Source organism: Protomyctophum parallelum (assembly GCF_964188405.1).
Source record: "Protomyctophum parallelum genome assembly, chromosome: 19".
Lineage (NCBI taxonomy): Eukaryota > Metazoa > Chordata > Actinopteri > Myctophiformes > Myctophidae > Protomyctophum > Protomyctophum parallelum.
In genome coordinates, this window is record NC_139717.1 from 43,098,457 (window position 1) to 43,124,609 (window position 26,153).

General features: G+C 43.7%; 1 protein-coding gene across 15 annotated transcripts in view; it reads left to right on the plus strand.

Annotated features, from left to right (window-relative positions):
• col12a1b (collagen, type XII, alpha 1b) overlaps nt 1-26,153 on the plus strand; it is a 168,410-nt gene that overhangs the window by 117,322 nt on the left and 24,935 nt on the right. For all 15 annotated transcript variants that reach the window (XM_083790291.1, XM_083790277.1, XM_083790278.1 and 12 more), the window contains 13 exons: nt 167-283; nt 4,360-4,512; nt 4,957-5,031; nt 6,244-6,383; nt 7,636-7,759; nt 7,918-8,061; nt 8,887-9,051; nt 9,168-9,206; nt 9,637-9,775; nt 14,227-14,369; nt 15,403-15,512; nt 23,461-23,619; nt 24,413-24,490. In XM_083790291.1, the coding sequence (XP_083646417.1) occupies nt 167-283; nt 4,360-4,512; nt 4,957-5,031; nt 6,244-6,383; nt 7,636-7,759; nt 7,918-8,061; nt 8,887-9,051; nt 9,168-9,206; nt 9,637-9,775; nt 14,227-14,369; nt 15,403-15,512; nt 23,461-23,619; nt 24,413-24,490 (1,586 nt within the window). The remainder of the gene's footprint in view (nt 1-166; nt 284-4,359; nt 4,513-4,956; nt 5,032-6,243; nt 6,384-7,635; nt 7,760-7,917; nt 8,062-8,886; nt 9,052-9,167; nt 9,207-9,636; nt 9,776-14,226; nt 14,370-15,402; nt 15,513-23,460; nt 23,620-24,412; nt 24,491-26,153) is intronic.

Genomic DNA, 26,153 nt, shown 5'->3' on the forward strand with positions numbered 1-26,153 from the left:
ACTGCCATTAATCCAGTACAAGTATCCTACTCCTTTCCACTGACTTATTTGTCTATGGACATTATGTCATGGAATAGTCATCATGGCAAATTGGAATTTAATAGTGCACAATGTGTAGGAACTATGTTAATTCCCTTTCCTAAGCCTTCCACTTTTCTGTCCACAGTCTTCCTGAATGTGACCAACATTGAGACAGAGAACGTCGGCGCTGATCGCTTCTGCATCAAATGGGCTCCTCACAGAGCAGCTACTTCGTATCGCATCAGACTGGACCCTGTGAACCGTAAGTCCAAGTCTGGCTTAAGTCTGGCTTTTTAGTTGTTGTTTCCCTATCAAAGTGTTTCATGTGGTCTACCACTAAGTCAAATGCAAATGTCCTTGTGCGGGCAATGCATTTTCCTTTCAACAGAGAAATGCAGAGATGGCACGTAGTGATAATGATAATGAACTTTATTTATATAGCACCTTTCAAAACAAGGTTCCAAAGTGCTGTGCAGTACAAGGTTAAAAAAACAACATATAGCAAGTCACAATCAAAAGCAATTTGAAAACGAGAAACGCAAAAGGAAAAGAAGACAAATAGCAACAGTTGGATATGTACACCTATCTATCACCTATAGAAAAGGTAAAGTTTTTAAAAGTGACTTAAACACAGGCACAGATGGTGCTAACCTCTGTGCCTAGGTTCGTCATAGGGACCTCAAGGAGGGCCTTATCCGATGATCTGAGGATGCGTTCAGATTTTGGTGGGGACAGCATTTCGAGGATGTAGGTATGGGCCAGCCCATTTAGGGCTTTATAATGAGTAAAAATTTGAAGTTGCATCTGGCACTCACAGGCAGCCAGTGGAGAGTCGCAAGTACAGGTGTAATATGGTCCCATTTCTTAGTGTTGGTAAGCAGTCGGGCAGCAGAATTCTGGATTAACTGTAGGCGGGATGTGATTTTCTTACTAAGGCCGGAGTAGAGGGAACTGCAGTAGTCGAGGCGTGATGCAATGAGGGCATGTTTGACTATCTCGAGGTTCGGAGCTGATAGGAAAGGCTTGATTTTTGCAATATTTCTTAATATCATGATTGTACAACTGTTTATTAAAAGTTAAGTCTGAGTCAAAAATCACACAGAGATTACGGGCTGCAGGTGTGACATTTGTGGAAAGGGAACCAAGTTGTGAGTGTAATGGGAGGATGAAGTAGGGGGGGCCGAATTAAATGATCTCTTTTTGACTGGTTTAGTTGAAGGACATTCTGTGTCATCCAGTCTTTGATGTCAGAGAGACAGGCTGGGTTTTAATGGAACGTATAGCTGGGTGTCGCGCACATAAAAATGAAAGTTTATGTTACTAATTCGACACACACCTTCCACACCCCCACAGGGAGTGCAGTGCAAGGTGTCAAGTCGGGCGGACACAAGTTTGTCCAGAACCGCCACAAAAGGCCTCTGCCCAAGCTCTGGACAGGGCCCCTGGCCACTGATAGGCCACATCTGCGTTTTAAACCCAACTTGGTGGGCGATGACCGACGCACATCTTAGGAAGCCTCGGCCCTGTTATCCACTAGGTAGGCCCAGAAGCCCAGAATCATCGTCAGACGATAGCCGACGAGGACGCGTAGCCCTAAACCATTATTCAGAAAACCCATATCACGCCCCGACAGAGCCACACAAACCCAGCTTTCAACAAGGTCGACACACCTCATTTACAGACTTGCTTCCTTTATCTTGGCAGTGTTCTGTGTTGTCGCCGTGTGTCCGCCCATAGTCACGGCAGTAACCACAAGCAGAGGCAGACGTTTATAGGAGGCGACTTTGTTTGAGGTGATTTGCACGACGAGAGGTTCCGCAGATGTGCCGAGGGCACGTCTCCAGATGATGTCATTACTGTACTCGAGCATGCATCAGATCTTCTGCCGACTTCGTGCGCGACCCTTCCCACTGTCCACTGTCTAGACCTTTTCGCAGAAAAAATGCTTATCCTCACTCTCCTCCCTGATTGTTCGCGGTACCGCGGCAGGATGCGAGATGTGGCTCTCTTTGAAAGCCCCCCCACCATCAAGCTTTTAATTGTGATTACGTTTTAAATTACCAACAGAGGGGCTTTGAATCCATGTGGTTCGTGTTCGCACACGGATGCCGGGTTAGCAATTAAAGAACAACAGGAAGCTGCACTAATATACATACATACTGTATGCATAAATCTATTATGGTAACTACATTACCCATATGGGCTTCCAGATTCTGCTAGCATGAGACAGAAGTACTCAATACCCCTGGGAATCTGGCAACCTCTCTTCTAAGACGCAGCAGACAGTGCTCTCCACTCCAGTCAACAAATAACTGTTTGTTCTCAAGCTGGAATGCAAACAGTGGTCTGAGATTGGTGCTGAGATGACTGGGTTGTAGAGGAGAGTGAGCAGTGAGTGATTCAGCCTTACAAGGCCATGAGCTTCTCTTCATCAATTGTTTCTCCATATTTGAAAAGCTTTAAAATGGCACCGTCATGAGGGGAAAGCATGCAGCATCCTTCCTGTTTTCAGCGTCGCCTGATGCCGAGCTGAAATGTTCAGGGATTAACTTCTGTCAACAGAACTAATCCCTTTGCATTTTGATGAACGAGGGCCACTGTATTAGAGTGAACTGGACCCTGAATGGGTGCAACTGGGTTTTTTCCCCAGAACCATTTAAGTCCATTTGAGTCCATTAAGTGAATTGGATCTTATCGCGTTGACGTTAAGTTAAAGTATGTGTTTTGAAAGCGTTGCCTCACCGGAGCGGAGCTAGGATCCGGCAGTTGGACGAGGGATGACATCTCAGTCACCTCCATTTCCTGGCTCTGTTGTTGTGAGTTGTAGGTCTCTACAGCAGCTGTCTCCGCAGTAAACATACTTGCTGTGTTTGTTTGTAGTCAAGCCCACAGAATAAATAGGAAGGCTGTTTTTGCTATACATCATTCTGAAGCCATGTGATGTACAACGTGGAGGGTCAACACTTTCTAGGCAGGTAGGGATTAGGCCTGTCACAATTGTTACATAATCGCCTAATCGCAAATTATTTGAGATAATCGCAATAATCTTTTGCATAATCTTCAAGCTCAAAATGTTGACATGATGCAACACACAGCCAAACAGAAATGTATCGTATACCGTATGTATTTTTATTCATAATGTAAACGACAGAGACACTTAAATTAAGTAAAATGTCATAATCGTGACATAGTAGGGATCAACTGGCTGGGATCAAACTCTTGATCGTTGTTCAGACTGCAGACAAATCCGATTTGTTTCTCAAATACGATCTTTAGTACTGACTTTTCATACTGTTATTTGTAAGTGATCATAACACTATATACCTGTAGGTGTGAGCAAAGTTTAACTTATGCTGTGACATGTGTTGCTTACCAAACTACAAGCTCACAACGCGTAACATTGTGACACTATGTGTATACAAGCTACACATAGCTTGTATATCAGCTATTTGAAACGAACGAACACCGTCACACGACAAAGTATGAATGAAACTTCAGCGTCCAAGTGTTTCATCTTTGAAATCATATAACCACCTAAAGATGTGGCTCCACATTTTTTAAATAGTCAAGTCAGTCTGAATATGCATTAGTTTGAATAACCAGCATGATCAGTAGCTCTAGTCCAGGGGTGCACACACTTTTTTGACTTCTTTCAAAATGACCGTCTCAACAAGATCTTCCCACCAAAAAAAATATTATATCGCATTGCTGAAAATAGTTTAAAAATGAGTGGGCTTTGGAATAGCGGTGATGACATTACATAATACAAACTGCAATGGGAAAAAAGCGGGGGGGGGGAATTGGAAGGGTTTTCTTGTATACAACTTTGTATTGCTACTGATGTATGTGCGCAACACTCTTGAAAACAAAGTATTGCATTGTGAGTTTAGCCGACATATTTAACCCATTCTGACCGGGCACCCATTTTGGTGTCAGCATCATGTTATGCTTTAGCTATTGAAAAATAGCAGATCTACAAGCTCATAGCGCGCCACCGAGTGGCGCGATACGAGCTTGTAGGTCTGCTATTTTTGAAAAATCGAAGAACGACTGACATTTCTAGAATCTGATCTCAGGTCAGAATGGGTTCATCAGACCAGTGTGTGTCCGGCGGAAACCTCGTATGAATCTGATCTCAGGTCAGATTGGGTTAAATTGTATATATTCTTTAGGGGCATGTCATGTGGTCTATCTGTACAGCCTTTGTGATCTACTGGTAGATCTCAATCTACCTTTTGTCCCCCCATGTCTCCTTTTGTCCCCCCATGTCTCCTTTTGTCCCCCCATGTCTCCTTTTGTCCCCCCATGTCTCCTTTTGTCCCCCCATGTCTCCTGCAGCATCCAGCAAAGGCCAGCATGAAATCACCATCCCGGCAGGCAAACCCTACTACTGCTTCGACGGACTCTCCCCAGACTCCCTTTACGCAGCCACCGTTTTTGTCCAGACCCCCAACCTGGAGGGTCCCGGAGTCAGCACCAAGGAGAGGACCTGTAAGTACTGCCCTGGAGACCGATGAGGTCTGGGACATCTCATCTGTCTCCAGTCTAAGGCCATTGGTTCATAAAGTGGGGGTCCGGGGAGTCGGACGACCCCTCTCCATAATTTAACTCTTGAGAGCGTGAAATGTTTTTTGTGCTTTCAAGAGTTAAAGGTCTGGTCACATTTTGTAATTTTTCTCATGCATTCATGAGTCGCATTGGTGTGGTTGACCTTAAAACGGTTTTGTACCAAGGTTGTCCCTAGACTCCCCACCGCTGTGATTTGGGCTTTAGACGTTGTTGTAACTGTGTGGGGTAACGCGTTGCGTTACACTATAAACTACAAACTACTTTTAGTCGTAAAACAAAGTAATATCAATTGTTTATATAATAATTAGTAGTACAGTAGCAGTAGTAGTTTCAACTCACCACATGTCTCTCCATGTCTTCCTATAGTGGTGATGACAACCCCAGTTCCTACCCTCCCGCCGACTCCTCCCCCTCCACCCACCATCCCCCCTGCATGGGCAGGTAAGAGACAAATAGCATGCACGCACGCACGCACGCATCACTGCACTATACTAAGGATGGGTCACTTCACTTTCGGTTTACATAATTATGCAAATTGAACAGTCTTTCAACAACCCCGAAGTCTTCATACTGTCATTTATGCGGAGATCCCAGTCCCACATATATGTGATTCAGAGCCGTGCTAAATCGAGAGGCGTGAAAAAGAGCAAACCCATTAAAAAAAAAACATTCCACTCAGATGAATGTCAGAGTGAAAATGATTGGTGTTGAAAATGCAGTTCCTGAATTTGAAAGAAAAACTCACTTCCTGAATTGAAAGTGAATCAGGCCCTGCTATAGCCACAGTATACTAATTGTACATTGGATTACGCATTGTACAAGTATTGCCACATCCACTGATACAACACAAACACCAACTCCCCAGACTGCTGTAGCTGTCTGCTTTGAAGACAATGAACAGACCTTGGATTAAACGGATCAAACCTATTACTTCGGGCTTCAACTGTGATCACAAGCTACTCAGTCAGTGCAGCGTGTTGACCGAGGCACTGAAGACTGGGACACTCCCCCCTGGATGTAAGCGTTGCCAGTAGTCGTCTAATGGCCGCCACATGTTCCCCTTGGGCCTTCGGGGTGTTTGAACATCGAACACACCCATTACGGGCCAACGACGTCCTGTAGGTGTTGAAAAAGGAAAAGCAGAATCGTCCAAATAATCTGTTTGTGTGATAAAGGTATTCAGTAAAAGTTGTTTTATGAAGCCCTGGAAAGGAAGCGATTGGAAGAAATCGCAAAAGGACACTCCCTCACATCAGGCAAAGATTATTCAGGCTCCGACACCCACCTCTCCCTCCTCTGATTCAACGCAGCCAGGGAAAAAGAGAAAGCCATTAAAAGTCAGCGCCCTTCTGGTGACCAAATGTTCCTTTGTTTTGTCTGCATTCTCGAGGAACTTTTAGATCAATTAAACCGATAATTGCATATAGCTTCATTACATCACTCTTCTCAATCATTTTGTTTTTGCTGCCTTCAAGGTTTCCGTAGACATTTTTTATGTCGAACTCGCAGACCCCTAATTATGTAATGAGGACGATGATGCCATTTTCTCCGCTGGTGCCACTAATGCCAGCTAGACCCAGCCAGTCTGGGCAGCCAGGCGGTGGGGTTTTTATGTGTGTCCCCCTCTTAAAGAGTTTGTTTTTCTCGCCCCAGTGTGCAAAGGTGCCAAGGCGGATCTAGTGTTCCTCATCGACGGCTCCTGGAGCATCGGCGAGGAGAGCTTCACCAAAGTCCTGCAGTTTGTCTCCAGCGTGGTTGGAGCCTTCGACGTCATCGGGCCCTCCGGAATGCAGGTTGGTGCCTGTGAAATTACGGCCGTCGCTGTCGACGGAATTACCGTCCGAAGGCACTTTGAAACAAGTTTTATTTTAACCATGGCGTTCCTATTTTGTGCATGTCGTTATCGACAATTGGCAAACATTTGTAAAAATGGTCATAGATTGTGATATTCTTTTAAAGATATTTTAGCCTTTTGCCTTTATTGATAGATTTTTACAGTATTATGACAGGAAAGGGTGAGAGAGATGGGGGGGGGGGGGGGGGGCAACATGCGGCAAATGTCGTCGGGATCGGGACTTGAACCTGTGACACGCCATCAGGCTGGATTACCAGCCTACTGTAGGTGCCTAGACCACTCGACCGCGGCCCAGCTAGGCTGTGATACATTTTAAAATAGACTATGTACAAGCTGACAATGCATTGCGAGCTTGTAGATTGGCTATATTTGCCATATTTTACATATTTTAAACCGGGCTTGAGTAGTTAAAAATACATTCTAATATTTGTCCGCCAAGTACCACACAGTTGCTATATTCAGTATCTGAAAAGAAAGCTAAATTTGTTTTAGTAAACATGATCTCTTGGGAACAGAGCAAAATGGTTAGGCAGTAGTTCAGGAACCATGCACCAATTAATAAGTGGTTCCTCTGAAATTGACTACATGTGTGGGTTGATTAATGGCAGGAATCGCTTGTGGTGTAGCAACATTTGAGCTGACGATATACATTCATTGTTTCCACGGGCTGCACGCATACACTCCATCCCTATAGTGACTTGAAGAGACAAATAATAGGAAAAAGACTTATAGGGCTCCAATTTCGTCTCTGGGGGCAGCAACGCAACACTCTTCCATGGGCTATAGACCGTAAGGCTATGAAGCAATATAGCACTAACGGGCAACGGATAAGGGATCTATTAAAGGCAATGGCACATGGACTGGTGATTGGTTAAATTTGGTTTAATTATTGTAACGCCCAAACCTCACCTGTATAACGCATAATATAACGGGTAACGGAGGTGTTTAAGGGATTTAGACAGGTAACCAAAATACCAACTTTAGTGGGGGAACAACCTTCCCCCACTCCTAAATCCCCAAATAGTGGCTTTAGAAAGATGAGACAAAAATGGAGCCCATAGTACTTGTAGTCCCATGTCATAATGTGTGTACGACATGGTCACTGTTTCCGTGATAAGGGTTCCTTGTAGCTGCTGTCTTTTGGGAATTGGGACTATTTGCTAAAGTCACTCTCTTGTCTTTCTAAACAGGTATCATTTGTGCAGTACAGCGATGATGCTAAGACAGAATTCAGGCTGAACGCCTATCAAGACAAGGGCATAATCCTATCCGCTCTTGATCTGATTCGCTACCGCGGAGGAAACACCAAAACAGGTTAGTCTACATTTCTTCCAACCTACAGTAAAGTACTAAATGACGTGATCTGCTGTCTATTGTCACGTTGCTCTATTCAGCTGCAAACATATCATTATGACCCAACAACCCAAAATCATCATCTATTCCCTTTTTCATCATCTTTATCTTCTGACCAGGCCACGCCCTGAAGCACACCTTTGAGAAGGCCTTCTCTATCGAGAACGGAAAGAGGAGGAGTGTTCCCAAAGTTGTTGTGACGATCACAGATGGACGCTCTCAAGATGAAGTGAACAAAAATGCAGCTAGGCTGCAGCACGCCGGTAAGGGGCCGCAGTGTTTGTTCCACAGCTGCTCACACATATGGATATGTTTACGTCCGGCGTTCGGCATGAGGATATAACTGTACACAAATACACAACAATACACCAGAACTATATGTACAGCAGCCATAGTGATCTCATTGGCTCACTTTTGTGAGGCTGAAGCTAGTTAGATCGGTGAGTTCCTCTATCAAGACTTATGCCCAGTTCGTGTTCATGAATGCTATATCAACATTATATCGGAAACGACTATATTCTATCATAGCTCCCAGACCCTTAGAAGTCCTTTAATTTCACTCTCTGGATTTGTTCTATCAATTCAATTAAATCTTTATTTCAGACTCGGGGTCCATATCACATACAAAATAACAATACACAATCAATAAAAAGACAACTATAAATGTAAACCATAAAGCATATACTCAGTCTGTAGAGGCTGTTAAGCCAATGTCTCCAAATCATGGAAGAAAACCAATTAGAACTCGTCACAGGTTTGGTTAAAATCATAATGACAGAGTTGTCAGACTCTTCTAAACGACACATGCATTTATACATTAAGTTTCTTAGAAGGGCTTGACAAGTTAACAAAAAGCTTGCTGGCACTGTGCCATCTTGGTACCCTCAACAACAACCGTAATGTTAGTTTTTGCATGCTACGAGCCTTGAAGTTACTCCACAGGTGAGCAGTATACAACGGAGTACAGAAAGCTTTAAAAAGTTAGACCTTGACTACTTTAGTGCTCTAAAGTAGTCAAGGTCTAACTTTTTAAAGTCAAAGTACTAGTAAAATGAGTGTTCTGAATTCATGTCTATCTTCACCACCAGGTTACAGTGTGTTTGTGGTCGGCGTTGCCGATGTGGACTTTGTTGAGCTGCAGAACATCGGCAGCAAGCCCAGCGAGAGGCACATCTTTGTCGTGGACGACTTTGACGCTTTCAACACCATCAGAGACAACCTGATCACGTTCATTTGCGAAACTTCCACATCATGTACGTCCGTGTGTGATTTTGTCCACTACAGAAGAATATTTAAATGTTATTAAATGTTGCTAGATTTTGAGGAAGATGAAGTAAAGCTTTGCCTTTATGTTTCTGTTTCCCCCCAGCATGTCCATTGATTTTTGTAAATGGGTTCACGTCACCTGGTAAGTACTTTAGGGTCTCTACAATACATAGCAAAAACCTTATCTACCATAATAATAAACTTTATTTGTATAACCATATTGTTATATCCTGTGTACATACGAGTGCATTTAGTTTTGTTCTGGTTCCACAGACATCGTAGCAGCATTAATTATAACATATCAATAACAATAAATTACCAAAAAATAGCAGCAATAGTAAGGTAAGATATATCAAAGTTTGTACATTGGTCATAGCTCACTTGAAGTACTCAAGCGCGTGTGTGAAGTTCAAGTTCAAATCAAGTTATACATTTGTATAACAATGAATAGTAATAATAGCGGAATCTCATTTTTGAACAAAGCTTATAATAATTATGGTTTAAAAGTGGATGCAACTTTGTCCGGGCTGTGGTTCTGATTTTTTTTTTGCGGTTGCCGACCTCCGTCCCAGGCTTCAGGATGCTGGAGGCCTTCAACCTGACAGAGAGAACCTACGGCTACATCAATGGAGTTTCAATGGAGCCAGGTTCATTCAACAGCTACACAGCCTACAGGCTGCACAAGGACGCCTTCCTCACCCAGCCCACAGTGTGAGTTATGATTACATAATGGATATAATGCACTGTATTTGCACTGTGTATACATGAATGTATCTCTAAAGGCCCCTGTGTGTGTGTGTGTGTGTGTGTTGACATGCAGTTAGAGATCTTGAGCGGGACTTGACCTCACTGAAGAGTTTTTTGGGAAGTTGTTAACCACTTAAGCCCTACAATACATTGTCTTACGATGAATAGCCGATCTGGAAGCTCATTTAACTCATTTAAGCCGGGAAAGCATCTGAATCATTTTAGATTTGAGCTATAAGCACATTGGTTGGCTGTTCAAAAATAGCAGATATACAACCTCATAGCACATCACTTTGTGCCACGCTATGAGCTTGTAGATCTGCTACTATATATTTTTATTTTATTGTTTATTTTTGAGATGCACGCTAGTCCGCTAGCCCCTCCTATGTCCAGCTTTGAGTGTTTGTGTAAACACAAACATTGAAGACAAAAGTGAGGACCCAAATTGTGATTGGCCAAAATGAGATGATGTATGATGATGTAGGATGATAAGAGCGCCCCTCACTTCACACGGGTGTGATTTTTTTTCTCCAATATAACTCAAATCTTTGCTTTTGGGGGTCCCTGAAACTAAACTATTTTGAAAGTGCCGTCCACGGCTAAATATATATCATTTTGGGGGTCCTTGATATGATAACGTTTGAGAACCACTGATATTTAGCAACATACGTTTTTCAGAAAACTGTTCATCTTAATCAGGTCTTAACACTAGCATGTCTGAAAATAATTCACTCCTACTCAGTCTGGCTATTTCGGCCAAATCGACCGACGTCCCCCTTTCTCCCCCACTCTACTTGATCATGGTGGCCCCCTGAAAATGGCTCATCTGCCAGCTCACAAAGCGCTGTCATGCAATTACTTTATTTCTCCCGAAACGGAAACAATATATTGCGACCTCTTTCCTTTCTTAGTCAAAGGCTGTTTTCAATTAAATTACTAGTATTATTAATTATTATTAATACTAGTATTATAAATTATTAGTATATCCAATCTTTTACACTATAAACCGATTTCCAGACATTTCCTTTTTGCAAAGTCATGCAAGGGGAACTTTCTCTGGACTTCATTGGCTAAGAAAATAAACTTTAAAATCTCAAAATCGGTCAGAACGGCTGCTCCGACGTCCTAGTGTTGGGTTAATCTAAATGAATGACTCGTTCACTTCCCCAAACAATCATGTTTCCCTGCTGGTTGGTTAGGATTTAAACCGTTGACCTTTAGGCCATTAACCAGCTCTTCTAACCTGTAGACTGCTGCTACCAAGTGCATGTGAGCTGATCGTTTGCACATGACATGAGTCGTATGACTGACTGCAGCCCCAATCTGGTGTTTACTGTATCTGTTGCTAATCACGTCCATTTTAATGTCCTCTGGCCATGCATGACATTAACCCAAATATCTAATCAACTTCTTATACATACTCTTTCACCGCAACTAGCTAGCTAATAAGGGGATTATTAAAATGATGCCATAGTCAATAGTTTCGAATCAAAGGGTAAAGCCTAACGCACATCTGTCTTCTCAGATGTGCAGTCATGTAGAACTGCTACTCATTAAGGACAGTCATGTGGTGTAATGTACTTTCCAGACCTTAAAAGCGTGTGACTCCTATGATGCTTACATCTGTATTATGTATCACTTAATCACTTAACCCAATAAGAGGACCCGATTCTACAAAACAGTTTTCTGAAAAACTTTGTTTCTATGTCAGTGGTGCTCAAACTTTTACATGTCAAGGACCCCATCTATTCTGGCTCAGGCTGCCAGCATGGTGGTCCGGGCACCCTAGGCTGCAATGCCAGCCTGACTGACAGTGTGTTGCGGGTTCGAATCCCGATCCCGTTCGGCAACAAAGTGCCACCCGATCCCGCGCAGCACGGAGTGACACGCTGTGAGCTTGTATATCTGTTATTTTTGAATATCCAAAGTATAAAAATATTTATTAATTTAAAATCTAAAATTCCCAGTTTTAATGGATTCGCTTGAGACCACTCTAAACACTGCAATGTCTTCATGTAAGTGTTAACTAAACTATGAGGATTCAAAGTGTTATATATATATATATATTTGAACCAATCTGTCGAAGAAATAAACACTCAGGGTTGTACAGTGAACAGTACTGGCGAGAACGCCGGTCTTAGCAGCCTGAAGACTGTACTGTATGTCAGTAACATGATGCGTCTTGCCCAGCTATGTCCAGAGAAACAGCCGAGAGCTTCTTCTTCTTCCCTCTAAAGAAAACTGGGTCAATGGATTTATGATGTCCTGTAAACTCTGTTAGGATCGCTTGTCCCAGTGAGTCAACAGAGAATGTAGTGGACCTTTTTAAAAAAGAGCTTTCCAGTTAATTTTAAACCTCTGGCACCAGATTGTCTTCTCTCAGCCTAGTTCAAAGCCATCCACGCCGCTGCCTCATAGCGCACACACGCACGCACGCACGCACACACACACACACACACGCACGCACGCACGCACGCACGCACGCACGCACGCACGCACGCACGCACGCACGCACGCACGCACGCACGCACGCACGCACACACACACGCACACACACACACACACACACACACACACACACACACACACACACACACACGTGTTGAAGTGTTAGTGTCAGTAACACGGTGACGTAATTCCATGTCGCCCACGCAAGAGATATGGCCGTATACACGCACGCACACACACACACACACACACACACACGCATGGACGCACGCACGTTTCTGCAATCAAATAATGTAGGCTCCCTGTTTTGTTTTCCCCCACAAAATGGATCTACAGTATACGTCCTTTTGGGATGAGGGTGTTCAGTGCTGGTACTACAGCTTACACATGCTCTTACCCAGGAGGTATAGAGCTCCCGTCTTGGAATCGAAATGTTCCTGGTTCGATCCCCGGGCTCCTCCCATGGCTGCGTGTCGAAGTGTCCTGGAGCTAAGACACTTAACCCCTAACTGCTCCCAGTGACTCTGAGCAGTTTGGCGCCTTGCGTGGTGTCCCGCGTGTTGTTGGGTGGCCATAGCTGAATGGATATAGAGGGGCCGCCTGGGAAACCCCTAACAGCCCCCCCCCCCCAGCCATTAGCTGAGTGAAGCTGATTTACCTGGACTCCTCCTCTGACTGTATGGGTGATTGTGAAATACATTGCAAAGCGCTTTGAAGAAAGTCACATATATACAGTATTTGCAGTCCATTTTCCTTAACTACTTAACCCATTCTGACCTGAGATCAGATTCATACGAGGTTTCCACTGGGACACACACACTGGTCTGACGAACCCATTCTGACCTGAGATCAGTTTCTAAAAATGTCAGTCGTTCTTTGATTTTTCAAAAATAGCAGACCTACAAGCTCGTATCGCGCCACTCGGTGGCGCGATATGAGCTTGTAGATCTGCTATTTTTCAATAGCTAAAGCATGACATGATGCCCACACCAAAATGGGTGCCCGTTCAGAATGGGTTAAAGGACCACTTCACCACTTTTCAACCTGTCTTCATATAACAGGTCCTCACTAATAATCATGAAAAAATGGTGCGATTTGTTTCTACTCGGTCTGTGTCTCATAGGAGGGTGTAGGCGGTTCATGAACCGTTTTCCAGTGACATCATCGATGGGGAATACAGGCTAATAGAAACCGCAGGCTTTCTAGTCCTAAAAAGTTGCAATGCGAAAATGGAAGCCGTCGTTCTCACGATTGTTAAAAAAAATAATCTGCCTAATGATGATGTCACTGGAAGACGGTTTCTAAACTGCCCACAGCCCTCCTATGAGACACAGACTGAGTAGGAAAAAAATCGTGCCATTTTATCATGATTATTAGTGAGGACCTAGCCTCGGTACCAGGCTTTCATTTTTGTTGGTGCAAAAATTGAAAGCCTGGAGGAACGCATTGGCCGCTCTGGTCTAAAAGTGGGAGTCAACCCTTCCCGGGTGGGCGTCGCTCCAAATGATGTGACGTAGCGCTGCACTAGGGGGGAGAGGAGGGGCCGGGGGTGATGGACAGATCGATGAGATCCAATCAGGGCGTGCGCAAATCTCAGCCGCGACCCGCCCCTCTAGACCAGAAACCTAACACGTTAGCTCAGGCTAGTGACTACCTATTATATATGAAGATAGGTTGAAAAGTGGTGAAGTGGTCCTTTAAAACAATACTTTGTTGTATGATGGTGTCGCACAAAAATAACAGATCTACAAGCTCACAATGAGGCACAGTGTAACAGGTTCTGAGCTTGTTCATCTGCAAATTCTTTAGCAATTTTGACCCTTTTGAAAAAGTTAGAAATGTTTTGAAAAGTTTTGAAAACGTGTTGTCTATAATGACATGCCACAAATTGTGCATACCAGGTTGAAAGTGCTTAAATCCTGGTTGTTCAGTGTTCAGTATTCCCTGTGCATATTGTGTTTATCCAGGGATATCCACCCAGAAGGCCTTCCCCACTCCTACACAATGATCTTGATGTTCCGTCTGCTGCCAGACTCACCTGCCGAGGCCTTTGACATATGGCAGGTGTCCAGTAGCGATCACAAGCCCGAGACTGGACTCACCGTTGACTGTAACTATTCCTCTCTTCTTCTCTGTCTGTCTCATTGTTGAAGTCGGCACTAGGAATACAGCCGTAGCCAATGTAGATGTTCCCCTGAATAATTTTCTTATCTATTCTGTTTTAATACTGTACACAGTGGTAGCCATTGTACCAGCACTCTCCATGGATTCATCTGGCATTTTCCCAGACAACTCTTAAACATATCATTGCAGAATCCAAAATGTCCTAACGCTGCAAAAGTGCCCCAGTTTCTCCCAAACAAATCCTCCTGTAGCAAACAAACAACGTAGCATTAATTCGGCCCACATGCATCGAAAAGTGAGGGAATTTGACCGCGTGGTTACATCTGCATGGCAGAGAGAATGTTTATAGGCAGAGAGTACACCGGCATTAAAAAAAACCAAGCTATGCAGAAATATGCAGAGAGGACAAATTAAGCAGCTGTGTCTCATTGGGGCCAGAGTATCTTTCTCATGAAAAAGGACCATGCGTAATGGGCCACAGCAGTCCCCTCGGGCTCCAATTGATAACCGCTCCGACTGCCGCGCCACAAGAAGCGTCCCATGTCATCGGCTGACTCCGGCCCCCCCGCCTAGCCTTTGTTGTTTGCGGGACGGCCTTTCACCAACGCTACGTCTCTCTGCTTGGCTTGGCGGAAACCCACTCCCGGGAGAGGGTTTTGTTTGGCCCCTGTTTTTAGTTTAGACCATTCTGACCTGAGATCAGATTCATACGAGGTTTCCACTGGACACACACTGGTCTGATGAACCCATTCTGACCTGAGATCAGATTCAAAAAATGTCAGTCGTTCTTAGATTTTTCAAAAATAGCAGACCTACAAGCTCGTATGAGCTTGTAGATCTGCTATTTTTCAATAGCTAAAGCATAACATGATGCTAACACCAAAACGGGTGCCCGTTCAGAATGGGTTAAGGACTCATCACCGATACTTCACACAAAATAAGCAGAGCAATCTGTGCTCTCTCTCTCTCTCTCTCTCTCTCTCTCTCTCTCTCTCTCTGTTACTGTGCCTCTCTTGCAGCCTCCAGCAAATCAGTGTCATTTTATAACAAGGATGAGCGAGGAGAGGTCCAGAGAGTAACGTTTGACAGCGATCAAGTGAAGAGAATCTTCCATGGAAGCTTCCACAAGGTAAACATTGCTGAGTGCAGCTGTGGATACACTGGACCACACTCTTAAAGCACTATAACCCATCGTTTCAGTTAACTTCAGTTTGAGTCATTCCGTTTTAATTTCAGAGAGAGACACAACCTGGATGATGGATCGATGTACAGTAGAATCAAGCAGGGTGTCAAGTTCTATAGTTTTGCTCTTAACCACTTTAAAACTGGCACCCCTAATTTGTGCATGTCATTGTATTGGCAAGAATGGCACAAAAAAGGCTACAGGGCTTACATGTGTCGCATCAGACACGTTGCGATCTTAAATTATATGTCGTATATCTTATATTTTTGCATCATAGTACTTCCTCTGAGGGTAGAACAGTGCAGGTTCAGATAAACACAAGGCTCTTGACAATAATAGTCGTCAGTGAAAACATCCAAAGCTATACAAAACCTCAACAAGCAGTGCCATCAACGAACTCTCTACATGAAATGATTTCCTATTCAGAGCATAGGAATCCTGCATCCATTCTTCTGCAATGGAATCCTAAGTGTCTTTGATCACAAACAGTTGCATCTCGACTGGAGGATGACTTTGACGTGAAACCTTATGAGCCTATGGAAAAACTGGATCACTTTGATGGTTGAATTATGTAACATTTCAAGGAGAAACCAGGGGGCGTGGCGCATCAATCAAACAGTCTTCCTCTCCTTTGTTCTTGTTGGCCATCATGCGGGCTTCGTACTGATGCTCTGAATAGCTGGCATTCCAAATGTGTTGTATATTAGAGATACAGCTGCAGACACGTGTTGCTTGGACGCAGTGCGTCTCTGCTCGGGCAAACAGATGGCCCTCTATACCCCGGTAGATTCATCTGAAAATGTTCTGTGCCAGTGACCCTTAGAGGAGAAGATTTGTGCTTAAAGAATTGCAACATTATTCAAAACTCTCCAAACACTTTCAAGGTTTTTCATGAATGTTCAAAAATAGCAGATGTTAACATTTTCCAAACACTTTCAAGGTTTTTCATGTGTGTGTGTGTGTGTGTGTGTGTGTGTGTGTGTGTGTGTGTGTGTGTGTGTGTGTGTGTGTGTGTGTGCGTGTGTGCGTGTGCGCGTGCGCGATTAGCTAATCAAGTGATGGAGACAGCTAGCAGTCTCACTCTCCTGCTAGTCTTGTGTGGGCGCGGGCTTATCAAAAAGACAGTGAATTGATCCCATTTGGTGGTTGTCCCGCTCGAGAGGTCGAGCTTTACCAAGAATGACATCGGTGTCATGGAAAAAAACCCAGGTTATCAAGTTTATTATTGTTTATGTTCTGAGTGAGTTCTTTGAAGTTGGGGGGGAAAAAACTCATTGTATGATCAAAAGCAAAAATGCATGGGTGAAAATGAGTGTTATTTTCCATTATCTTCCACACTGAAAGATGAGTTTTAACAGATACAGAATGTGTTTTTCATCTGATAAACACAATACGCTGTCAGTGCAGTGTTCTATGGGCTGAACTGTAGGCAATTGATTCCTTAAAGTTATTGTGAAAGGCACAAAGTAAAGTAGTACATGTGAGTGACCGTGCGGACTCCCCTCGCAGTACAGTCTATTCGATAAGGCTTTGATTACGTGTGTTTGCATTAGCTGAATGATGTGATGACATTGATTAGAGAAGAGTTTTGCTTCAATTAGCAAAATGAATGACTTTAAGCATTACACAGCACAGCTGTAGCAACGCTATAGAGAGATGCTTCCAAAGAGAAGCAGGGGTATGGCTTGATTTATTCCTCCTTGTGCACCGGTGTGTGGCCAAAATAGCCAATCTACAAGCTGTGTCACGTTTACTTTCAGCACACGGTAATGGCGCACAACTAATTATAAATCTGACCTATATCAGGCAATCATTTAGCAACAGCCAGGGTGCTGGGTTCCGTCACACAGTAAGCTGCGGACAAGGTCATTTTTCAGTAAGCACTACTACTGGGGGGAGGATGCCAGTGTAGACAGCCATACAACCGAACAGTAAACTTTCACAAGAATCTATAGGTTATTTTTTGAGGGAAGGGGGGGTGGGGGCATTAAAAATCCACTGCAGTCACTGCTGGCTCACTGTTCTGGAAAATATTGGGTCACTGCTAGAGCTATTAAACAATTACATCAGATGGTCTGAAGAATGCCAGAATGGGGGAGGATTTTCTCCTTTCAGTCTCCTATCCATCCCGTCTGTCCGTCCTTCCTTCCCTCTGTCTCCCCCTCCGTTTTCCCTTTGCCTTTCTCATCTACTGTTGGCGCGTAGCAGCTTGCCTCTCTGGCCCAGAGCCCTCAGGGTCCTTGCCTCATGGTAGCCGACCGCAGGGGAGTACTTGACGTTTCTGCACGGGCGGATGGCATTTTGCGGTTTTACCTCCCTGCATACAGTATGTGATTAGGCTGAGCTTTTTTTTTCTTACACGGCTTTCCACGTGTCATAGTATAAACTACACACAAGTATGCATGTATCTAAGTTTACAAACATACTTAGTACATAAACGTGTCGACTGGGAGATTGATAGATCGGCAGACAGGCCCTGAGGGGAGGAGGAGGAGGCTCATCCTTTCTTCTGCTGTTGTCCACAAGGAGTTCAGAGTTCAGGTTCAGCCACGTCGGCTCAGGGACAGTTTAACGGTCATGTTGGTTCAAAACCTGTGAACATCAACTTGAAGTCGAATAACTGCTTAGTTATCCCGTGATTGTCTGCATATTGTCTTGGGTTTAGAGGGATATTAAACCTCTGTGAAAGAGGAGGATTAAAAATGCTTTTTCCTTTTCTAAATCACTGCCGCAATCATAGAACTGGAATTTAATTTTGATTTATGGAGCTTGCCTTCTGCTGCCAGCGCACGGCGCAAACAAACATGATTTAGACCTGTCTAGTTGAACCTGAAAACTGCCCTCCCTATCGAGAACTTGAGATTGATGTTGAGATTGTTGTTGTCTTAGCTGCGGCTGCCAGGTTTAGAGAAAACCCTGTTGTGGTGAGAGGCGATGGCCCGCGTTCCACCACATCCCCACTCAGCCTGATTTACATAATCCTTTTTCCCCTCACTGCACTTAGCAAAGAAGCAAACTCAGCGCTGCACAGATCCTTTCTCAGTTACTCCCTAAAATGTCTTTACCAGCTACGCTGAAATCTAATGTACTGATCTGTCCAGGATTATTGAAGGACCCGGAGCCTCCCACATGGGAGATAAAAGCAAGAAACGGTTTCAAACCTGGCGGCAAAGGTCCTCTCCGTGAGGTTGCTCTGTGTTAGTGATCAGACATCATACCATTACTGGTCTGTTGGATGATACCTCTTTCAAGCCACGGTGAAACAGATTATGTGCATTTGCCAGTAAGCATCTTTTCTGCTGAGCTTCACGATAGGTTGGGGTGGGAGGTCTTTCCTGTTGGAAACGGTCATAAAATAGAATTTTACTACTGTACAAGAGAGCCTTACAGTCAGTGTCAAGGAGACATGGCTGTCCATTGCCATGGTACATGGCATTGCAACTGGAGTTGGTCCCCGGGCGCTGCACTGTGGCTGTGAAGTGAACAGAGTTATCGTAATGCTCCTTCAATGGCTCTGTCCTACAGTATGTGGCCCAACAGGCCCATAGGTCAGGAGCCTATCTCCTATACCCAACAGGCCCATAGGTCAGGAGCCTATCTCCTGTATCCATAGCGTGAGGCAGCTCGATCTACAAGTACACCCCCTCGATGTGATGCTTGTATGTCGCCTGCACCCGCAATCCAAACCTAACTTGATGCAGAGTGCCAAGCAAGGTGCCATTAGTATAGTCTGGTATGACTCAGATTGACTCCGACCTCCCAATCTTAGCCCAGTACTGAGCAATTGTCGGCTTTTAGACGTCTTAATGACCGTCAAAAAAATGGGGTAAAAATAGTCTAAAAATTAAAGTTTTTTTAGCAGTCTAGTCTTAGATTAGACGTTGAAACAACGTTGTTTCAACGTCTATATAGACGGTCTACATTTAGACCTTGATTAGCCAGGCTAATCAAGGTCTAAATGTTGTTTCTAAGCCTAGACTGCTAAAAAACTTTAATTTTTTAACTATTTTTACCCCATACCCTCATTTTGAGTGGTGCAACCACTCCAAGGAACAGCAATGTCCCTATGTCCCTATGTCCTAACCTATGGCCCTATGTCCCGATGTTTAGAGTACCAATAGGGGGTGCTGTTGCACCACTCGCTTCAGACTGGTCTGATTTTTAGACAATTTTTACCCCAGTTTTTAGACCATTTTTAAGCCATTTAGACGACTATTAGACTACAAAAATGCTCAGTGGGAGGGTAGACACTCTAACCAGTGGTTAGGATGGGTCAAATCCATTGGACAGATTTCCCTGGGAAATAAGGGAATAAGAAGTGTACCCTAACCTTAATGGCTGTTGATTGGTGCATGTTGATTGTATTGGAGAATGAATCTGTAACCATAAGCTGCTTAACCTTTCATACCCCCCTGTTCGGTAGAGATTCAGAGTATGATGAACCATGGATCGTCAAGGGTTAGAAATATATTATCACTATTAATATTGTCACTGTATGATGTGACAATGGTCAGAGATAGTGTGTTGTCCTTTTCTCTTGTTTGAGAGGCAGAACATGTGACAAAAGGGGAGAAAGAGCAAGACGGACATGGCAGCAGAAAGTGAAAGACAAAAAGGCTATGGCATATAAGATCTATGCATGCATTCACAGTTCATTTAATTTAAAGGAACTACAACATGCATTTAAAAACTGTTTTTAATATTTAATATCATATTGTTTATGTCCCTCAAACATATTTCGGTAACACTTTACAATAACGACCTGTTATAAAGCATTTATAAACATTTATAAGCAGTTGTAGATGAGTAATAATCATGAACAATCATTGTTGGCATCCATAAATGTTTACCTAAACATTTATAACTATGTTTAAACATCATTTATACGTTATTAGTAAGGTATTAGTAAGTAGTAAACTATTCACATAGTTATAAATGTTTAGGTAAACATATTTCTAATATGGTTTGAGCCTAAATCACCACTCCGATAAAACCAGTCAATGTCATTTCTATCTGGCTTTTAAATTCATGTTGTAGGACCTTTAACTCGGTCAGTAGACAAAATGTAACTGAATTCTGAGTTACAGTTTGTCTACTCTCAGAGATACAAATGGATCAAATTTACACTGAGGATTTTATTGTGTAACATGGTGAAGGAGAGCGTGTGGTGAGGGGTGCATACTTTGACCCAGTAACCTGGGGTCAGGGAAGAGACAACAGCCACCTGCAGAAAGCAGCAGGGTGGGCGTGTATGACCTCAGCGTTGACGACCGTCTTTCAGCTGTTCAGCTGCTCTTCAGTAATGGCTCCTTAACCTATAGCCATTTAGTTGGAGTGCCAACCACTAGTTACATGGTATGCTGTACCTGCAGTCCTGCACTTTATGGAAGAATGGAATTGCTCGTTAAGTGGAAGCCAAGGGCTTGAACTATACTGTTATTTGCTAACTGTCTTTTAAGTAAAAGCACGCTTCCCCCTTTTTTGTTTTTTTTGCTGCTGCTGCAGGAAATCACTGTATAATATTTCCTACTGTAGGTATTTAGTCTTATGTTGGATGTGTCATTTTTTTTGCAGATGTAGGACATGGCACACTATCAAGAATTTGGTATTACATTATTTTAGGTTATATATAATTTTCTGTTGTACCAAAAAAGTGTAAAATACTGAAAATTTTGTTTGACCACTTACTATACCTACAAATAAGCTTTTGTTTTTTTAAATGTTAAAAACCAAATAATAAAATATTATACAAATAAGCTTGGATCAACACAACACACCTAAAATAAAATAAAATGTAATTTTTAATCTGAGACAAATACATTTCTTTTTAGTTGGACATCTTCTGGAATCCAACGATTCGCCCACACACCACGCACAGCTTATGTGAATACTCTGCAGGCTGGACTGACTTGAAATCAGTGGCGTATATATTGACCTTTTTTTTCCCCCACCAGAAAATGTCTCACACTCTCCATAAACTACCGAATGCCTGAGACATGAGCCTTATCCCCGCCGCTGCAGCCTCAGTGATCTGCTGAAACATGCCTCTGCATTTCCGCAGACGCTGACCACAACCTCAGAACTGTGGTTTGCCAATAATCCCCCCGGAGGCAGTCGCATGGATTTGTAAATGCATTTTCCTGCTCGCTGAGAATGTGATTACAGAGTTACAGCTGAGCTCGCCCCAGACTAGCCACTGCTTGTGTAAACTTGGCTTTTGAGGGGAGCGAGAGTGCAAGGGAGCCGTTTTCACGGTCTACCACAGAGTGAGGTCATCATGCAAGGAGGGGGGCAAGGGAGATTTGAGGACAGAGGGTTTTTGCCTGAATTACACTTGCTTCAAAGTTGTATTATTATACCATTTACAATTTAGCAGACGCTCTTATCCAGGGTGACTTAAGTACAAGTGTGAAATCAGAGTAAATCCCTATAGTCAACAGACATTATTGTAATATACTCAAATGAGTACAAAGAGAACAATGTAGTGCTTCAAAGAAACAAGTATACCAGGTAAACATCAAACCTAGCATCTGTCTAAACGGGGTCATACCTATGTATGTTCCCTCGGCCCTATGTTCCCTCAGCCCTATGTTCCCTCAGCCCTATGTTCCCTCAGCCCTATGTTCCCTCAGCCCCGAGGTGCGCTGCGGGTCGGGAGAGGGTTGCGGTTAGGTTTAGGTGTCTGCCCCGGGGGTGCGCTGCGGGTCGGGAGAGGGTTGCGGTTAGGTTTAGGTGTCTGCCCCGGGGGAGGTTAGGGTTAGGGTGAGGGAGGAGGTAGGTTGTCGTAGGCTGAGGGAACATAGAGCTGAGGGAACATAGGTACGGTCCCGTCTAAACTAGCATGTGTCTAAATAACGTGTTGCATCTTAGCATCAAGAAAAAAGCATCTAAAGAGCAAAACCAACACAGATCTGCATACAGATCTACTGTAGCATCTATCAAACATCTGACGAGAAGATGTGCAGATTATAATCTGAAGTGAGCGGCACGTTTTACAGTTAAAAACATTGTGACGAATTTGAGGCTTCAGTGTGAGAGAGGAGAATGCTCCAATTTTCCATCCCCTACAATGCTACATAAATAAGTAATAGACATGAAAGGTAGCAACGGTTGTCGTGGGACTGTGGACTAGCTCCCAGCTCACTTTGAGTCTGTAAATATCGACAGGCTCTTTGTAAACAGTAAACCGTACTACTGTAGGGAGGAAACAGCACATCCACAGTGCAAGGCTGGGTTCCATTACCAGACACGCCATACCCTAATAATTTGCAGGCTATCGGGATACAAAGCACGACTCGTACGACTCGGTCTTGGAAGAAAGACTGTTATAATAATGGCTTCTGCTCTCTTTTGACTTCGTCGACTTTGAAACTATGGCGGAAAATGTTCGTCGACGACCATTTTTCACTGACGAAAACTAAATAAGAACTAAAACGATGACTAAAACTAAGACTAAAGATATATTGGCAAATTCGTCAACAAATAAAAACTAGACAAAAATGTTAGGAAGGGACTAGTGAAGAAAATATCCAGTAAAAGTAAAAGACAAGTCATTGTTTGTTTTGCGCTCAGGTGTTACGCTCTGAAAATAGCAGATCTATAAGTTCACAGCGCATTGTGAGCTTGTAGATCTGCTATTTTCAGCATGCAACCAAGTGTAAAATCAGCCATTTTGATGCCATCAAGGCCTGCCAAAATACATTTCAGTCAACTGTAGATTTAGTGGAGTAAAATCTTATGTAGTCGACTGAAACTAAAACTTTTCAGATGACTTTAAATATGATTTAAACTAAATGAAAATGTATTCAAAATCAAGACTGCTCTCCTATTAGTCTCTCTGCCTGTTTCCTCTCTGTCTCTCTCGTCTCACCCACACACCGTTATCTCCCCACAGCTGCACGTCATGGTTTCCCCCACCGGTGTCAAGCTGAGCATCGACTGCCAGGAGGTGGCAGAGAAAGAGATCAAGCCTGCGGGAAACGCGTCCGGTGACGGATATCAGGTCCTCGGCAAGATGTCCAAGTCTATCGGCTCCACGGGACAGTCCGCAACCGTGAGTACCAGTGAACCCTGAGACCAGGTCACCGTCATGTCGAATTAAGGAGATGAAGTATTATGAGCAAATGTGTGATGAATTAAGTTGAGGATGTCCAAGTTGGCTCCGACACTGGGTCCGTCTTGGTAAAAGACAGGCGGAAAACACAAGACCATTAATTATAACAGGGGCGTGAATGTATAGTGTTATTATGGAGGAGGGAGGTGAGGACACAGAGAAATTAGGTGAAAAAAGGAAGTAAACTGAGTTGAACTGTAAGATATAACTCTTAATGACATGCCCACCATCCATAAACCCTGCCTCATCTTGTATCAGTCGACCATGTAGTTCTCAGACATGTTAAGGACTTCCAAATTGATATGTATTTGGCCACGGATCTGAAAAGATCGTGTGCCAGGAAGAGAAGATTTTGTCCAAAATGTTTCATTTCAGTGGAAAGCTCCATCTTGCAAAAGTATTCTGCATTCTGTAATGAATCGGGGCCATCTAGCACTGTTCTGACCAGCCCTAAAAGAGCTTATATTGTTCCGCTTTTACAAGAATGTCTAAATATTTGCAAAAGACCTGCATTGTCATACCATTGCATCAGTAAGCCATGAAGCCGTCAACACGCAGGCTACACGGCAAGAGGATCCACTCTTAAGCTCCATCTGATCTGCTATGGCTGCAATCTGCTCTGTTTTTGTGTTTGTTTTCTGGGGATGTGGATGGGCCATATCAAAGACCACAACACCATTCCCCTGTTTGCTTGTTTTTTATTTCATCCTTTTCTTCTCTCCCTCCTCCATAGTTCCAGCTCCAGATGTTTGATATCGTCTGCAACTTGGCCTGGTCTAGCAGAGACAGATGCTGCGACCTTCCTTCTATGGTAAGACAAGACCCAACTGTGGGAGGGGTGGGGTCACAGGAATGGGGTGGGGGGCATCAACTGCATGGGCATGTCACTATAAGAACATCCTCTCTAAAACCCACTTATAACCACTTAAACGGAGTCCCTCAGGGCTCTATGCGGCTGAATTAATTACTTTATTGTACGAGAATAGCTGATCTCCATTGCTCACAACGCGCCAACGCGATGAGATACGGCGTGTTGTGTACATGTGGATCGGCTGTTTTAACTAGTTGTGAAACTTTCATTGAAAGCGATTCAAATCTTATTTTGAACATGCATGGTAGAGTATACTGTGTATTTTGGTAGTTGGTCATCTACCTGCCCCTGCAGGTATTTAGATCCACAGTCACCACACATTGCATGAAGCGAGCTCATGAAGCCCAAAAACGCAATACATTCTTTGCCCAAATAAGATGTCAGCGCTCCCACTGGGGACTTGGGGTTTTGAACCCCAGGTAAGGACATTAAAGTTAGGCATTGCAGCTTTCACGTGAATACATTCTCATTGGCTTATAATGGTATCATGGTTGCACTTGGACGCTTTAGACCAGTGTTTCCCGAGTTTGCGAGTAAAATGTCCCTTTTCTCATTTCCTACATTTTGTACATGTGAGCCTGTAATTTCCACTAGTTTTGGTCTTTCTCTTTTTAGTCTTGACTTGGTCAACTTGGGTTTCGGAACCACTGCTCTAGACTCTCAGGATCTTGTATGAGGATGCACATGTACAAGGGTTTGTTTGAACACAAAATGGCAAATTTACACCTGTTCATGTGTCCAGAGGTCGTCTGGTGTTGTAAAAAGCTCTTTGGCTCGCTATAGAGTACTTAAAGCAGCAGGTGAATTTCGTGACCTGTGTACAAAAAGAGGTAGTCTCCATCCAGCATATGCTTCCAATGCCCTGCTGGCTCACCTCTCCTTTGACCGGGGGGGAAGAAAACCAATGCATATCACTACTTTAAGACACGCTTACATCATCCTCCATGTGAACGCACAGTGGAAAAACCCGGACAGTATTTCATACGGCGTCTGGACTCCACTGTCACTGTGTGATAATTAGCTTCACAGATGTGATTCAGTCCAAAAAGCCTTTTTTCTACAACTGTGATCATCCCTCCACACACACACATGCACACATGCGCACGCCGCACGCACGCACGCACACACACTCTGTTCACGTTGTTGCAAACTCAGCACATTTTGCTACAATGCTGTAAGGAAAAAGAAGGAAGGAGTGCAGCTGCGTGGACATGGCTAAATAAACAGCTTCTCTATGTGTCATGCAATGACGACTGAAGGAAAAAAGGCCTTTAATGCAATATATACACTATATATATATATACACTCTAATATATATGGCGCTGAAAGAGGTTGAGCCACTTGTTCTTTCCTTCAGATTTGTTTTACGTTTCTGTTTTTTTCCCCTTTATCCCCACATCACTCTCGTAGTTGGTGGTAGAGTCCTCCGATATTAAATCATCAAGGCAGCTTGCCGGTTGCAAGCGGCAGGGTCAGTTGGCTGTGTTCGTGGGGTCACTCGTACAGGTGTGTCGGGGGGGTGTCTGCTCAGCAGGGAGTGGAACCGGGGGGGGAAGGAATGGCGTGTTCCTCTGCATGGTAAAACTCCTCGCTGTACGTCAGG